At 40.7% G+C, this 15,899-nt stretch overlaps 1 protein-coding gene across 5 annotated transcripts in view; it reads right to left on the bottom strand.

Moving 5' to 3' along the window:
- LRCH1 (leucine rich repeats and calponin homology domain containing 1) overlaps window positions 1–15,899 on the bottom strand; it is a 222,374-nt gene that overhangs the window by 48,502 nt on the left and 157,973 nt on the right. For all 5 annotated transcript variants that reach the window (XM_036249956.1, XM_036249953.1, XM_036249954.1 and 2 more), the window contains exons 5-11: window positions 15,225–15,361; window positions 14,358–14,485; window positions 12,961–13,024; window positions 11,891–11,996; window positions 9,739–9,866; window positions 4,433–4,500; window positions 2,755–2,841 (exon numbers count right to left, since the gene is read on the bottom strand). In XM_036249956.1, the coding sequence (XP_036105849.1) occupies window positions 2,755–2,841; window positions 4,433–4,500; window positions 9,739–9,866; window positions 11,891–11,996; window positions 12,961–13,024; window positions 14,358–14,485; window positions 15,225–15,361 (718 nt within the window). The remainder of the gene's footprint in view (window positions 1–2,754; window positions 2,842–4,432; window positions 4,501–9,738; window positions 9,867–11,890; window positions 11,997–12,960; window positions 13,025–14,357; window positions 14,486–15,224; window positions 15,362–15,899) is intronic.

Genomic DNA, 15,899 nt, shown 5'->3' with positions numbered 1-15,899 from the left:
ACCTAATTCTACTTATACAATTGAGATCAAACTTTGTGCATTTTACATACTTTTTATTTTAAATCCTCACCCAAGGATATTTTTGCATTTATCTTCAGCTAGAGCATGAGGGAGAGAGGGAGGAAGAGAGAGAGAAACATCGACATTGGAGAGACACATTGAGTGGTTGCCACCCTCACCACCCCAACTGGGGCCGGGGACAAACTGCAACCGAGGTACATGCCCTTAGTGGGAACTGAACCCAGGGCTCTCTGATCTGTGGGCTGATGCTCTAACCACTGAGCCAAACCGGCCAGGGCACATTTTACATACCTTTTTGACATCAGCTTTATAGAATGAGCATTCTAAAATGTACTGGAAACTTTTAAAAACATTTTATTGACTACATTATATTCCACCTTATTAATGATCAAATAGATTTCCTTTTTTCCAATTATTTGCTAAAACACCTGCCCCGTCACAATTTTTGTTCATATCCTTTTGTCTCGTAAGATAATTTTTTAGAATTCATTTAAATAAATGGCTTCTATATTTTTTAGACCCAACTACATACTACTAGGATGCCTTCTGGAATGGTGTGGCCAATCTACCTTCCCACCAGTGTTTATATACAATTTCAAATCCTCACAACCCCAAAGGGTAAATGCTCATCACATATACACATACACATGCTCTTTTGTCCATCTCCTACCCTCTCACTAACTACCCTGGTTCAGGATGTGAAACTCAGCTTTCTAAAGAACATGTCTTAATGAGACACTTAATAAAAAGCTAGGCCTGAACCAATGATTTGAAAGAATTAACAACGTGAATAGTCCTATTTTTTTTAACCGTCATCATCTCCCCCTATGTATAATAAAATAAAGTCTCAGCTCCTGAAAACAGCATTTGAAGTCATCCCCTGCATCACTCCAGAATGCTCCTGGTGCTTCTCAGCACTGGCTGCACATCAGAAGCACAGGCATTACTTCTAAAACGTGGAAATGGCCCTGGCCTGTTTGGCTCAGCTGTTGGAACATCCACCCACGGACCAAAGAGCCTTGGGTTCGACTCTAGTTAAGGGTATGTGCCTAGTTTGTGGTTTGGTCCCTGGCTCTGGTTGGGGTCGTGTGGGAGGCAACCAGTTGATGTGTCTCTCTCACATCAATGTTTCTCTCTCTCTCTCCCTCCCACTCTATCTGAAGATAAATGGAAAAGAATGTCCTCAGGTGAGGATTAAGGAAAAAAAGTGGATGCTCGGCCAGTGTGGCTCAGTGGTTGAGCACTGACCCATGCACCAAGAGGTCACTGGTTCGATTCCTGGTCAGGGCACATGCCCAGGTTGTGGGCCCGATCCCCAGTGGGAGACATGCAGGAGGTGGCCAATCGATGTTCTCTCTCACAACGTTTCTATTTCTCTCCCTCTCCCTTCCTTTCTCTCTCAAATCAAAAAAGGAAAATCAAATAAAAAATAAATGGAAATGGCCAGACTCCAAAAAGGGGACAGCTGAAATACTTCCGACAATAAAGATACATTTTTTTAAAAAGAAAGAAATGACCAGCCCTCAGCCCCACAAGTAATGTCAGGCACCTGTTTTCACAGTTCCACGAGTGACACTGAGGCACGGCTAGAATGGGGTTCGTCTCGTCTGCCCGAGGCTTCCTAGGCTTGCTCCATCTTTCTGACCTCTATGCCTTTGCCCGAGCTTTTCATTCAATCCAGAATTTGCTCTCTCCTTGAACTTGCTAGTTATTAAAAGTTAATATCCAAACCTTCAGGAAGGTTGGTCTAACCAGCTCCCCTTTTTGATTTGGGGTCAGGTATTCACTCTGGTTTGTACAAATAACTACTCAAGGCAATCTCCATCTGCTACAGTTTAAGTTCTTAGAAGGAAGAGCTGTTTCTCGTTCAACGTTACATACATGCACGCTGTAGGTCTTCCTATGCTCCAAGCACTCAGTGACTGTCTGCTGAACCAAAATGCTTTTCAAATAGCAGCTAAAGGTTTTCATTCATACTCAACCTGACCCATCACTACTTCTTCAGGGCCTGACCACACCGGTGGTGTAGGCTCACTAACCACAGCTGAAATCCCTGTGGTGAGTTCCACACTCACCACGTTATAAGACCATATCATCTTCATATTTAAATTCCCAGGACCCCTGAGGACTTCACTAGGGATAAACTTCGGATCTATTTCTCTAGTGATAAGGTAGTTATTACCTAATACCAAGTATACTGTCTTAGTGAAAAACAGTTTGTCAATTTCATTATCCTCAACTAAGCAACCAAAAAAAAGAGAATCTGATGCATGTTATTGACAATGACTAATTAATTGAAAACTATCTTGTAACCCAAAGTTTTAGAAATATATTCTTTAGTTAACATATGTTTGCTGCCATCAAATAAATATGGTAGTACTGAGCAAAATAATTCTTCCCCTTTTCAAAAATTTCCCTTATAGTTCTATAAATCAGGGATGACCATATTTCTGTTTGCTAAGAATTATACCAAAAATTCCCATGTGAATTTCAGGAAGAGTGAATAAACTTCGGTAAAGGGTGGAGAAAGGGGGAACAGGGTCTCAATCCCTCCAGAAGTTGGACTCTCACTGATGAATCCTGGGAAGACAGGCAGTTAAAATGACTTTGTTCATGGTTAGACGGAGCCCATACTGTGTATGTATAACGATCTTTATGAAGTGAGATAACATGCTCCCTGAATCAGTGTGGATTATTTCCACGCGAAGCCTGGGCGAAGGAAGTCATGCATACCTGTTGGGGTCTTGCAGCAACCCTACCGCTTCTCTCAGCTGTTCAATCATCACTATAGGCAGGTCCTGGTCTTTGGATGAATGTGTTCTGCAGCATGAAACAGGGCATGAGAATGAAAACAATTGTAGCACATGAATATCATCTAGGTTCTTAAAAGCAAAATGACAAAAATCCATATAAAAATGATTTTGACAATTTCAACATTACAATGAGGCCTGCTGGGACCCTGTGGGATGGGTTTCCAGAATGCAGTGGAAGGAGCTCTCGGACGCGGGAAGCCCAGTTCTGCTGCAAAGCAACTCACAAAAAGTCACCACGCCATCCTTCCCCCCTGCTTTCCTGAGCCCTGGGAGGTTGGGCAGGTCTGCAACCACTTCCAGACTCTCAACTGCAGTCCAACCAGTGTGGCTCAGTTTTATAGCTTTCATACAATATGGGATTTCAGTGTGGAAAAGTCTTAGTCTAAGCTCTATATGCAGCAAAACATCTGCAGCACTTTAAAAAAATGCCAGGCCTGAGTCCCAAGTAGGTATGACTGTGGCTTGGGCATTTTACTAAGCTGTACAAACCATCCTGATTTATGGGCAAGGTTAAGAACAACAGAGATAGAATCAAGAATGGGATTTTCAAAGCTCTGTACAGTTTTAAAAACTGTTTTCCTATAATTATACAATGTATAATCAAGCTAGGCCGCCTTGGCATCATAGAAATATATCCAGTAAATGCTGGAAATACTGGATAGTGATTTGAAAGGAACTGTTTAATGCTTTTAAAGGGCAAGAGAGATTTGAGCTTGGTTACTTCTTTCCACTTAAGTGGAAAGATTTTTTAACAATATGGTAAATCCTCTGTAAGGGGAAAAACCCAATAAGGTATGATGGAAGGTCCAGACCTACATGCCACATCATGGAAAACAAAATCCTGTGAACCAAAATTCTACTCTATGGCACATGGTCCAAACTCAGTTCCCGTGGGAACAGTTCACTGGCTGATACAGATCGATGCCCTTCCCCGTCAAGCTTGTCAAGTAAATCTTTATGGGCAATAGAACAGAAGGGATGTCCTTCTCATGTGAGATTCCTTGGGTTCAACCTGGCCCTCTGTGACCTTGGGGCAATAATCAATCTCTCTGTGCCCCATCATCTGTGAAATGGGGAATAACAGAGAGAACATACAGGATCGTTGTAAAGGTGGATTAATAATCCACTACCTGTGGATTATTTAGTGCCTGGCAGGTGGTATTTGACAATTCCTGGCTATTATAAGGATTAGATTTAGGACCAGGACATTAGAGGTACATGATTTTCTCAGATCTTAAAACTGTAGACCTGGGTAAAGAAGGGGAGCTGGAATCCTTTAGGTCCAGTTGACGGCTGCTTCACACAAATGAAAGGAAGAAGCTTCACTTTAGAAACACTACCTAATTCTTTGAATAACATTTGTACCCACAGTCTCAAATCTGATAAAACTCAGGGCCAAGGAAGAGGTCTGACCTAATACTGTGACAATAAGCATCAGACAAAGGAAAACTGACTACTTCCTATCAATATCTTTGGGTGAAGAATATCAGCTTGCCCAAAGAAAGGCGGACCAGAATCCTATCACGACAGGGCTTCCACTCTGCTCAGACTGTGAACTTGACAGGACAGTGGGTCCTAACCAGGCCCTCGGTACTCACATTCCCTCGGATTGCCAGTGTGTGTCCTCTTCTATCCGTAACAGTTCCTCACAGTCCTCTGCTCTATCCTGTGGACAGAACACATGGGTCTCCTGAGAACCACTGGCCACCAACAGTCACAGTCAAACCCTGCCCCAGCCCATGTTCATGGCAGCACTACTCACACCGGGCAAAAGGTGGAAACAGCCCAAATGCTCACCAGTGAATGAATGGATAAACACAATGTGGTCAGTACATATAGTGAAATATCATTTGGCCTTAAAAAGGAAAGAAATCCTGACACCTGCTACAGTGAGAAGAAATCTTCAGGACACTGTGCTCAGTGAAATAAGTCAGTTACAAAAAGACACACTATATGATTCCAATTTTATGAGGTACCTAGAACTGTCAAATGTATAAATATAGAGAGTGGAACGGTAGCTGCCAGGAGCCGAGAAGGGGGACGATCGATCGGGGAGATAGTATTTAATGGGTCAAGAGCTTCAGTTTGACAAGATGGAACGAGCTCTGGGGATGGCTGGTGCAATGACAGCACAACAGTATGACTGTCCTTAGCACCACTGAACTGTGCACTTAAGAAATGGCTGGGGCGGTAAGTTTTATGTTATATTTATTTTACCATAATTAAAAATGAAATGGAAAAAAAAGAAAAAAACCTGGCCTAGGACCACAATACCTATGAATTTACTATCAAAAATTCAAAACTTGCCCTGGCCAGTTTGGCTCAGTGGTCAGAGTATCGGCCTGCGGACCAAAGAGTCACAGGTTCGATTCTGGTCAAGGGCACGTATCTCGGTTGCAGTTCGTCCCCAGCCCTGGTTGGAGTTGTGCGGGAGGCAATCAGTCGGTGTGCCTCTCTCACATCGATGTTTCTCTCTTTCTCTCCCTCCCTCACTCCCACTCTATCTGAAAATAATTGGAAAAATACCCTTGGATGAAGATTTAAAAAAAAAATTCATCACTTAATTCCTTATTGCCTCCTAGCTCCGCCTAGTGTCCACAGATCTTCTGTTGGGATTGTCAGTCACATGAGAAATGCATTCTAGCATTTGTGAGAGAAGGATGTGCGTGTGTGTGTTTGGGAAAAAAGAATGCATAAATATTTAACAGCAGAAAATGCCTCTAATGACATCTAATGGGTTTCAAGTATACAACATCCAATTTCACTGAAGTACCCCGCCCCCCTTATTTACCCAGAGAAACAACACTGGGAGTACTAGAAAGGCACGTCCCAGCACTGGAACTCCCACGTGTCTTTCTACTTTCCTCTCTGACTCAGAGAAATGCTGCTTCTGCTCAGCCAACAGCTGGAACAGAAGCCACACTGGATGGGTGTACGGTTCCCTGGCAAGGAAGGGCCAGCAGCCTAAAGACTGTTTTCTGCTTCAAGGTTCTGACTCTTTAACTAAGTCAGGCCCAGCCAGTTCTCCAGGTGTGTCACTGAGATCATTCTTGCCACCTGATGCCAGTCTCTGGCTTGAAAGATGCTCAAGACATTTTCTATATTGATTATACTTTTAGTGCATAATAAAGTCAACATAAAAATCCCTGTATCACACTCCCCAAATAATAGCGAAATCCATGGGGCAAATTATATTACCAGATGTAACTGAGAAATGTTCTTATCTCTTCTTGTTGGGCTTCAACTATAGGAGCCATGGTGGTTCCTTATAATTTTCAGTTTCATAATAAAAATCAGCCAATACCGATTTTCTTTCAATATGCAAAATAGGGCTCACAGGGTTTCTTCTGCTAAGTCAGGCGGTTACACAGTTGATCCTCATTACTTGCGAATTCCAGAGTTATAAATTTGCCTACTCCATAAAATTTATTTGTAACCCTGAAACAATATAAGTGGCGCCCTCAGAGTCACTCGCAGACATGCACAGATGGTGAGAAATCTGAGTGGCCACCACAGTGGCCACCACAATGGCCCCAGCTGACAACGAACAAGGAGACAGTCTGCCTTCCTGTTCAGCTCTCATAGTACAAACAAGTGTCCTTTTCAGAGTCTATTTAGTGCCATATTTTCACATTTTTGTGCCTTTCTGGGTGATTTCGTGGTTTACAATGCCCCTGAGCATGGTGCTCAAGTGCGGTCTCATGTTCCTAAGCACAAGAAGGCTGTGATGTCCCTTAACAGAGAAAAATGTGTTAGACAAGCTTCAGTTAGGCATGAGTTAGTGGTGTAGGCCATAAGGTCAATGTTAATGAATCAACAAAACATATCAAATAAAGTATCTTCATACAGAAACACACATAAATACAATAACAGAAAACACAACAAGCAAGGTCATATACGTATTGGCCATTTGACAGGGAACCTAACCTTGTATTTAATTTGCCCTTTGGAGAAATGGCTCAGAACTTGACAGCTCAGTGTTGGAGGCGACTTTATAGAACAGAACTACTGCAAATAGTGAGGATGCACTGCTCTTCCAGGAATACAGGCTGCTAATGTGGTGAAGGAGACAGAGGGCGCATGACACAGAACGCGGGCTCTGTGAGGGCCGGGCTGGCCATCAAGCACACTCACAGGCTTTTAAAGTGATGCAGTTCAAAGCTAAAAAAGGCCTGGTTTTCAATGCATGACTTTTCACTGCAGATTTAGGTCTTATTTTATTACTAGCATTCTTCGCTCAACTTTCCAAGAGAGGCCTCTTGCAGGAGTGGACACGCGGGAAACATGAGCAGTAGATTTCTACCCATTCACTCCTCTCGACTCTGCCCACAGGGTCCATGCTGGAGAGCAGCCATCTCCACAAAGCCCTTTACTTCCTAAAATCTCTGAACCTAGGGAAATTTGCTTTTCTGAAACAATATACTTTATTTTATTAATTGCTTTGATTGTTTTCCTTCAGGGTTTCCATCTTAAAATGAACACTTCATACAATAAAGATGAAAGCTCAATTTTCCATATTTTGTGATAGGCTTATCCCAGAGCTGACAGACAGGGGTCAAATCTGGGAGAGCCTTGTGAAAACCACAGGCCTCAGAGCAATGTCATCAGATCTGTCCTCTAGAAGAACCGCTGGTGGCAGAACCAAATGTGCATGCGTGTGCACCCACGTGTGTGCATGGAGGGGCAGGATGCTGGGTGCAAAGTCAGGGTGGGGGTATCCTGCAGCCGTCAGGATTAGAAACGATAAAGCTCAACCAAGGCACCGTCAGTGGAGGCAGAGCGCAGACACGAGGCAGCGGCTGTGGGCTATTCTGAAACAAGAACTGATGGCCTGGACACGACGAGTTCCGGAGTTCCGTGCTTCATCCTTCCACAGGCACACCTCGCCGCAGTGCCCCTCACTGCACTGAGCTGTGCAGACATCGCCTTTGTTTTTTTTTTTTTACAAATCAAAGGTAAGACCCTCCAAATAGAACCAGAGTCATCGAAGTAGGGTACAGACTGACAATCCTCAGAAGAGGGGGTGGGGAGGAGGGAAGGGGTAAACCACAGAACTTGCATGCATGTATGCATAACTGATGGACAAAGACAACAAAGCTGGGGACAGCAGGGTGGGGGGATGGGAAGGATGGTGTCAATGGGTAGAAAGGAGAAACATCTGTAACAAAATTAATAAAATACAAAAAAAAAGGTAAGACCCTCCACCAGCAAGAAGATTATGACTCACTGAAGGCTCAGATGATGGTTAGCATTTTTTAGCAATCAATTATTTTTATTTATTTATTTATTTTTTAATCCTCACCCGAGGATATTTTTTGATATTTTGTTCAGATAGAATGGGAGGGGGAGAGAGAGAGAGAGAGAGACATCAAAGTGAAAGGGACACATTGAGTGGTTGCCACCTGCATGACCTAACCAGGGCCGGGGACAAACTGCAACTGAGGTACATGCCCTTAGTGGGAACCGAACCCGGGTCTCTCTGGACCGCAGGTCGATGCACTAACTGCTGAGCCAAACTGGCCAGGGCCAATCAAGTATTTTTAAATAAAGGTATGTATTTTTTCAGAACAATGCTACTGCACACTTAATAGACTACAATATAAAATAAACATACTTTTATATGCACTGGAAAACCAAAAAATTCATATGACTCGCTTTATTGCAGTATTTGCTTTAATGCAGTGGTCTGGAACCAAACCCACAATATTTCTCTGAGGTATGCCTATATATAACTTTAAAAAATTATCTTAGTTTCTACAAATGGAAGTCCTGTGTCAGGTTCTTTATTTTTGTCTTGAGAGCATGAAGAACTCTTGAGGACAGCAGGGTACTTACCATACAGTGTAAATTCATGATTTTCCTCCCAGATCCCTTGGTGGTGATGCCCAGAGATGTTAGTTTAGACAGACTCCAGTTGTCCTAACACAGTTCTCAGGAAATAAGTATGAGCTCCTAGGGGCCCCATGCTTGGCTTGAACACATTAACTCAGAGCCTACAATCTCTCAGAAGCCATAACAAATTTGAATTTTACCAAAATAATCATCCTTGCATTCTTCAGTGCCACAACCTGAACCAAAAACAATGGCAGAAACATACCAAGGCACCTAATCAGGTCTCCAAGTGAAACCTTTACCAGCTTCAGTAAAAGGCTAGTTTTCTTCTCTTTCAAGTGCCACCACTATGATGAAGATAGCTTAGTGACTTCACCCAATCTTTCAACACCTCACTGCAACTACAACGGTTCAGGAGCAAGCCTCCTCAGAGTGATCTTTCCAAAAGGGAAGACATTCATTTCCACATCCTGAAAGTCTCCATGTTTCTCTTTATACTGTGGATATACTCCCCAGAAAAGCATTCACCTAGAATACATGGAAGAGAACGTGAAACTTTTCTAGCTTGGCTTTTACTGAATGGCAATGGTAACTATGACATTTGCTAACTGGTCAGAGGCACTGAGCAGTGGAAAGCTGAGTCATTTCTGAGCACAAAAAAAACAACCCTACACATATGCTGACCAATGGAAAGATATGTATGGGAGGGAGTGGTTCCTAATGTCAAAAAACTAACATGCTGAGGCCCTGGTCAGGGAGCTCAGTTGGTTAGAGCATTGACCTGATGTGCCAAGGGTGCGGGTTCAATCCCTGGTCAAGGCACATACAATAAACAACCAATGAATGTATTAATAACTGGAACAACAAATCACTGTTTCTGTCTCTCCCCTCCTCTCTCTCTGTTACTCTCCCTCTAAAATCAATAAATTAAAAAAAGAGAAAGAAATACACTAAACTTTGAGAAGATATTATACAGTCCTGAGAAAGGTGGCTGACATTTAAGGTGGTGGCTTGATAACCTTGAACCAAACAGAAGTAAATAAATAAAAAAATTAGTTGATCCTCAACTTGCCTTAATATAGTTTATAAATTCCGAGTGGAGAACATCTGGTCTGTGGGTAAATCGGTCTCTTTCTTCTCCTGAGTTGTCGCTGTCGGTCACAAGGGAGGGCTGCGATGGAAGCTCCTGGGGAAACTCCCCTGTTAGGAAAGTACAGAGACAGGCAGACAGCATGATTTCATGAAGATGAACAAAGCACAGATCACCCTGAAAGGTATCATCTAGTCATTTCAGCCTTCTCTCCTACCTCTTAAGGAGGTATATGAATAACCCAAGTTTTGTCTTCCCTGAATGATGTAAGAAAAAGATAGAAGAAGAGAAAGAAAAGTAAAAGAAACAGAAAGCCCCAAACTGATCTCTACATGACTTAGTTCCTTGTGAAATTTTGTCTTCCTTTTTACAGCACAGTGAAAAGAAAGTGTAAGAGAGCTTTTGTGCTCTCAGTAATGTGTGTTGAGTAACTATTTCAAATTCAAAATTCAACAAATGCTTATTGGGCAACTACTAAGTGGCAGGTATGCTAAACACTGTAGGGATCTAAAATGTAGTCAAACCTGACTCATGGTCCTTAAGTAGCAAACAATCTCAAAGAAGAATGTGGGTATAAACTAAGACAAGAACCCAACCTCCTAACAACAAGAGGTGAGACCGTGGAAGGGCCCCACAGGGAGGAAAGCATTCTCAGAGCACAGCCAGCCAGCCGGCGTCCCAGAGGTGTAAGGGGAGCAAAAGCAGCACCAATGTCCTCTCTGGGCTGAAGACTAAAAAGGACCACGTCGGGCGGCCACCATGCAGGGTTCCTGGCCAGCAGAATACTCACCTCTACAACAGATGGGAGAGAGCTCACTACTGTCAAAGTATATAACTAATTTATTTTAAATTTTGCCTAAAACACTATCTGCTTATACTGCATACTGTAATAAAGCATATCTAAACTAATAAAGTGGCAGTTACATGTTCGCATAAAGTTTACAGTTATAGACAACGTATGGTTCCAACCACGACCTCAGATCAACATAAATGCTAAACTAAGTGCTCAACTTACACACCTGAACATAAGAAGTCAAAGCAAACATTAGTCTGAGTTGGTTTCCATGGCTCTCCCATCACTAAGGAGAGCATATTCCAAGTATTAGGGGAATAATCTGCATATTAATTTAATTCTATACCATTCATACATCATAAAATAGTCTCTGTCACAAAATAGTAAACATTAAGTTTTAATATTTTCTTTAAAAAATTACTGAATAAACAGGAGCAGCCAAAATACTGTCTAATAATATAATCAAATGAGGGCTTCTCACCAAGATAGGAAATATTTTACTAGGATTCTGAAAGTATGCAAGGCAGAATTCTTAGTGATCATTTGGTATTATCAAAGAACCACCGAACTCTAGAGCTACAAAAGTGGTTAAAGATTTCCTGATCGAATCATCTAACCACTGACAGGTGAGAGAATTAAGGTCCCCTGACTTGTCCAAAGTCAAGCTGGAGACACAACTCAACTGCTTCCAACCCTCACATGTAGCTAGCTGTGGCCTGCACCCAATCTGGCTTTAAGTGATAGGTGCTCCTCCGAGGCCCAGTCCAGAAACACTTCCCAGAGCATGAGCAAACTTCCATGTTCTTCCCCTTCTACCTTAAAACAGAAGGATTCAGAAACTTTGGAAGTCTTATGTTAAAGACAGTGAGGTCACAGCATGAAAGACGTTGGGTCTCTGAGTCACACTTGGAGGGCAGTGGCTGGTCAATCAGTAACTCCTGTTTGGATTTAATTTGGATTATGTTAAACCAATGAGATTTAAGGATTTTATGTGTTATAATAACTAGAGTCGTCCTAAATAATATATCTACATATATTTTCTTTCCAACAATGGATTTAAATAACCTGTATAAATCTTCGGAATAACAGCTTCACTATTTACTAGCTGCATGAACACTGGCAAGTTACTTAAACTCTCTGAGCCTTGGTTTCCTCTATAAAGCCGATATAATGAGAGTTTTTAACTTTCAATGAGGTCCCCTTCACAGATTAGCATAGTACCTGGTGCCTAAGAAATGCGCAATAAAATCAACTATTATTATTACCATATTTGTGCATATTGTAAGCACAGCATTTGAAACTTAAAAACAAGCATTTTATCCCCGTCTTTCATTCTCAGACCTTTCACTGGACTAAGGTGATGGCACGAGTCCTCCTTGATGATCTGCTCTTCTTCCATGATATCTGACATTGGGACACTGAGGCTGACAGTGTCTTCATCAGAAGGCTAAAAGGAAACAGGGCACTACTTCATTCAAGGGAAAAGTGTTATCAGTGCAGATTAAGAGAATGCTATATGGTTAAAAAAACAGACTGTGATTCTCAAAAGCATAATATTGAATTAAAGACACCAGATTCAAAGGACAATTCCATTTACATAAGTTCAAAAATGGGCAAAACGAATCCATGGTGTTTGAAGTCAGAATAGTGGCTGTTCTTGGTTGGGTGGGTGGGCGCATGAGGGGGGCTTCTGGGGTGCTGGTAAAGTCCTGTTTCTTGAACTGGGAGCAGGTAATATGGTTCACTGCATCAAAATTCATTGAGCTAACACTCCTATGCTTCTCTGTACACGTTTTGAGCTGAAATTTTGTCAGATACCTGGTGATTATTTTCTAACCGAAGAGCCGTAGTCAGGGTACTAAGAAGGCCTGTGTAACACCTGACAGAATAAAGGAATACTCCCAAATACACGATCACAGTAGCCCTCAGTAGAATCAATTGTTCTAACAGTAATGTTACTGTTAGAACACCAACTTACCAAAATTCCATTACAGTTTCACGTGGCTCATCACAGAAGGCAGACAGTCAACCTCCGTGACAATATCTCATTGATTTACAGTTGCATTTTATGTGCCTTGTAAATTAAGTTTCAGTTTATTTCCCTGTTTCAGGATGAGGATGCTACATTAAATGTATAAAAGTGCTAAATGATTGTGGGGGTGCGGTGGGAGAAGGGGGAGGAGACAGGAATCCTACCCCTGAGACATTTACAAAATATTAAAGATGCAGAAAAAGCTAATAGCAGCTAATACTTATACAACACTTAAGAGGATTTCGAACTGCTTTCACAAACATTAGCACATATTTCCATGCAGATGGTTAGTGCCTTTTTACCAGAAAGGGGTTCAATAATTGCAGCAGATCTAAGAAGCAGAGAAAGAAAAGAATCATGAGCTGATCCCGAAATGTACCTCTGTGGCAGATAATCGCTTATCTCCATTATCACTTCCAACGCCTGAATCAGAATCCTTCTTGCTGGGGTGGATGCCGTCAGTATTGAATTCATTTAGAAAAAATCAAAATCACAAGGTTCACAAGATATATCAATTTATATTTGAATAATAAGTTTGCTATACAAAATGTTATTATTACCATAAGGCAACAAATCAGCTCAGTATTTAAGACAAGGGCCTAATGAAAACCAGATAGTTGTATTGTCTAATAGAGCACAAAATAAATTCTTTGTGTTCAGGGTTTCATGGATTTACACTTTATCCAAGTAGTCTGTTTTTTGAAACAGTTAATAGTTTTCTTATTTTACTATTTCTATCATATAAAAAAAACAAAAACTACCTATTTGCTTTTACTTCTTATGTTTTGAAATGTTGGCAATCTTGAATAATTCTGTAAACTTTAATCTAGTGACTAAATAAATTTGATTTAAACATATTTTAACATTAAATTATGATTAAACATATTTAAAAATATTTTATGCAGTATATAAAGGTACCATTAGGGTAGTCTGAGATTTTTAAGTCACTAGTTTTCTTTTTTTAGTAAAAAGTTAAGGAAAGATTTTGGCAGTGAAAACTTCTCAAAAACAATCTGTGTTCTATAAGTGTGTTCCGTGTGGGAATTTCGTTCTCTGAAAATTCAAGGCCGATTCACGCCAACAAAAGGCTGAGGACAGGTGAAAGGATTCTAACACTCCCATTCCAAACAGGAAATGGCAAAACTATGCACACTGCATTCTAAAGAGATAATTAAAAAAATAAAATCTGCTGTTTTTCTTAGCAAAATTATGGAAGCATACTAAAAATTAATAATAAAAAAGCATATATCTGAGCTTAATACTGTTGTTTTAATTAATAAGCAAAAATACTTATACTTATTTCTTTTAATGTTTTTACTGATTTTTTAGAGGGAGAAGAATGGAAAGGGAGAGAGAGAAACATCAATGTGACAGAAACACCGATCAGCTGGCTTCCCATATGCACCTGGGAGTTAGACCAGTGCCCTTTGGGAGCGTAGGACACTGCTTAACCTGATGAGCCCACTGGCCAGGCTCTGTGTCTACAGGTCTTATTTTTAAGGATATCCATATTTGCACACACACACACGAGTGTGCACATACACACAGCCCTCAAGAAGGACTGATTTTTGAGAGAGTAAATAAGATTTGAGAAATGCCAAAATGTTATCAATAGCATCACTTTTCTCTTTCCTATTGCACAAGTTTCTGAAACTCTGAGTTATAAATCTGCATTGATTTAGTGAAGCAAAATAATTTTGTTTAATTTAGTTACCTGGAATACCCTGGCCTAAGAAAAATTCTCAGAAGGGGCTTTGAGCCAGGGCAGTCACTCACCTGTCTTCCACATGCTGGTGCAACTGTGGCCTCTCCATTGTGTGGAGGTAGAGGGAATCAGCTGCTTTCATCTGGCACGCTTGGATACTCAGATACTTGAATATGTGCACTTTGCCCTTTGTGCAAATCTATGGGGAAATTAACAATACATATTTATTTTAATGGCAAAATAAAATATAAACACTAGATATTTGACTGTGTATTTTAATTTTTGCATTTTCATTCTAAGTAACACTTCAACAACACACACCCAAATTTGACCTCTATAAAACATATAAAAATTCAGTCAATCATTTCCTCCAAATTCTACTTTGAAAAGAAAACCATAATCAAGCAATTCATAGTCTTTCTTGCACTAAAATGCATAATCCTAACAGAAATGTGTTTAAGTATAAATAATATAAAAGTATAAAAGTCAGATAACTGACGTGGAAACATTTCAACTCTGGAAACAAATATACTTCGTATTTTCTCATAGTTTAATATTTGAGCTTGAGTCTTGTCTCTAAATAGCCAATAATTATATTTCAAAATGCTTAAGTTCCATTTTCCAGCTAACATTAAAATAAGGACTCTATTACACTTTTTTACTCCATAAAAAAGTTTCAAATGTTTGAACAAATAATAAAATAAACATAATTCTGGTGATTAGAACAGTGAGCCCAATGCTGGCAAATGGACTTCGTGTAGCAGAAGACAACTTATTGTAGTCAGATGCACCCAAGGTTCCATCTTCTTGGTGACTGTGATTGCTCACAATCAGGTCTAATGCAATACTGAATCCGCAGTGTTAGCAAACTGGCTCTGCTGAGAGCTGCCTACGCACTACCGATAGCATATCCCACATATCCCTGCCGAACCCCTCACCTGTGCTGGAGGAGACTGCAAAGGGTTATTTTCAAGTAGTAATACTTGCAGCTGCTTCATCTCTCTAAAACAAATGGGAATCACGAGCACTTTATTGCAGGAAAAGTCAAACTTTACCAAGGGAAGATCTACTAGTTCTAAAGGAACAGAAAAAACAAAAAGGAAAGAAAAACAAAAAACTCAGAAAAGCAGTAAGATTAAATGGACAAACATTCAAAAATTTACTTTCTCCTTATCAGGAGAAATGTCATTTGGCATAATCAAAAGCAAGTTGTGCCTTAGGAATATATAGTACATGCTTACACATATTTTACCAAAGGGGAGGGGAAATCTTTCATTGGGAGTCCAATACATTTGAATGGTTAGTTCTGATAAGAGCTGGAAATACTTGATACTTAAAATATTTATTGTTTAAAAATGCTTTCTTCCACCCACAAAACAATCACATATGCCACAGAACACAGAATATGTTTTAACTCTGCAATGTTTTCAAACAGTATTGTGATAGGCAGTTAGACAGACAGGAGCAGAGCAAGGATGATGGGCCAGGTACAGAAGGTCCCCAGGGTGGAAAACTGTGTGCCTAGCAATGGACAATTGTAGAGTGGGACCTCGCCCCCAGAGTGACTTTTCCTCCCCTCGCTGGTCCTGAGGTTTAGACTTCCTGACCTTTCC

The sequence above is a fragment of the Molossus molossus genome, unplaced genomic scaffold (assembly GCF_014108415.1).
Source record: "Molossus molossus isolate mMolMol1 unplaced genomic scaffold, mMolMol1.p scaffold_m16_p_9, whole genome shotgun sequence".
In the NCBI taxonomy this organism is placed as follows: domain Eukaryota; kingdom Metazoa; phylum Chordata; class Mammalia; order Chiroptera; family Molossidae; genus Molossus; species Molossus molossus.
The sequence above is the reverse complement of the archived record's forward strand: the minus strand, read 5'-3'. Positions and strand labels throughout refer to the sequence as shown.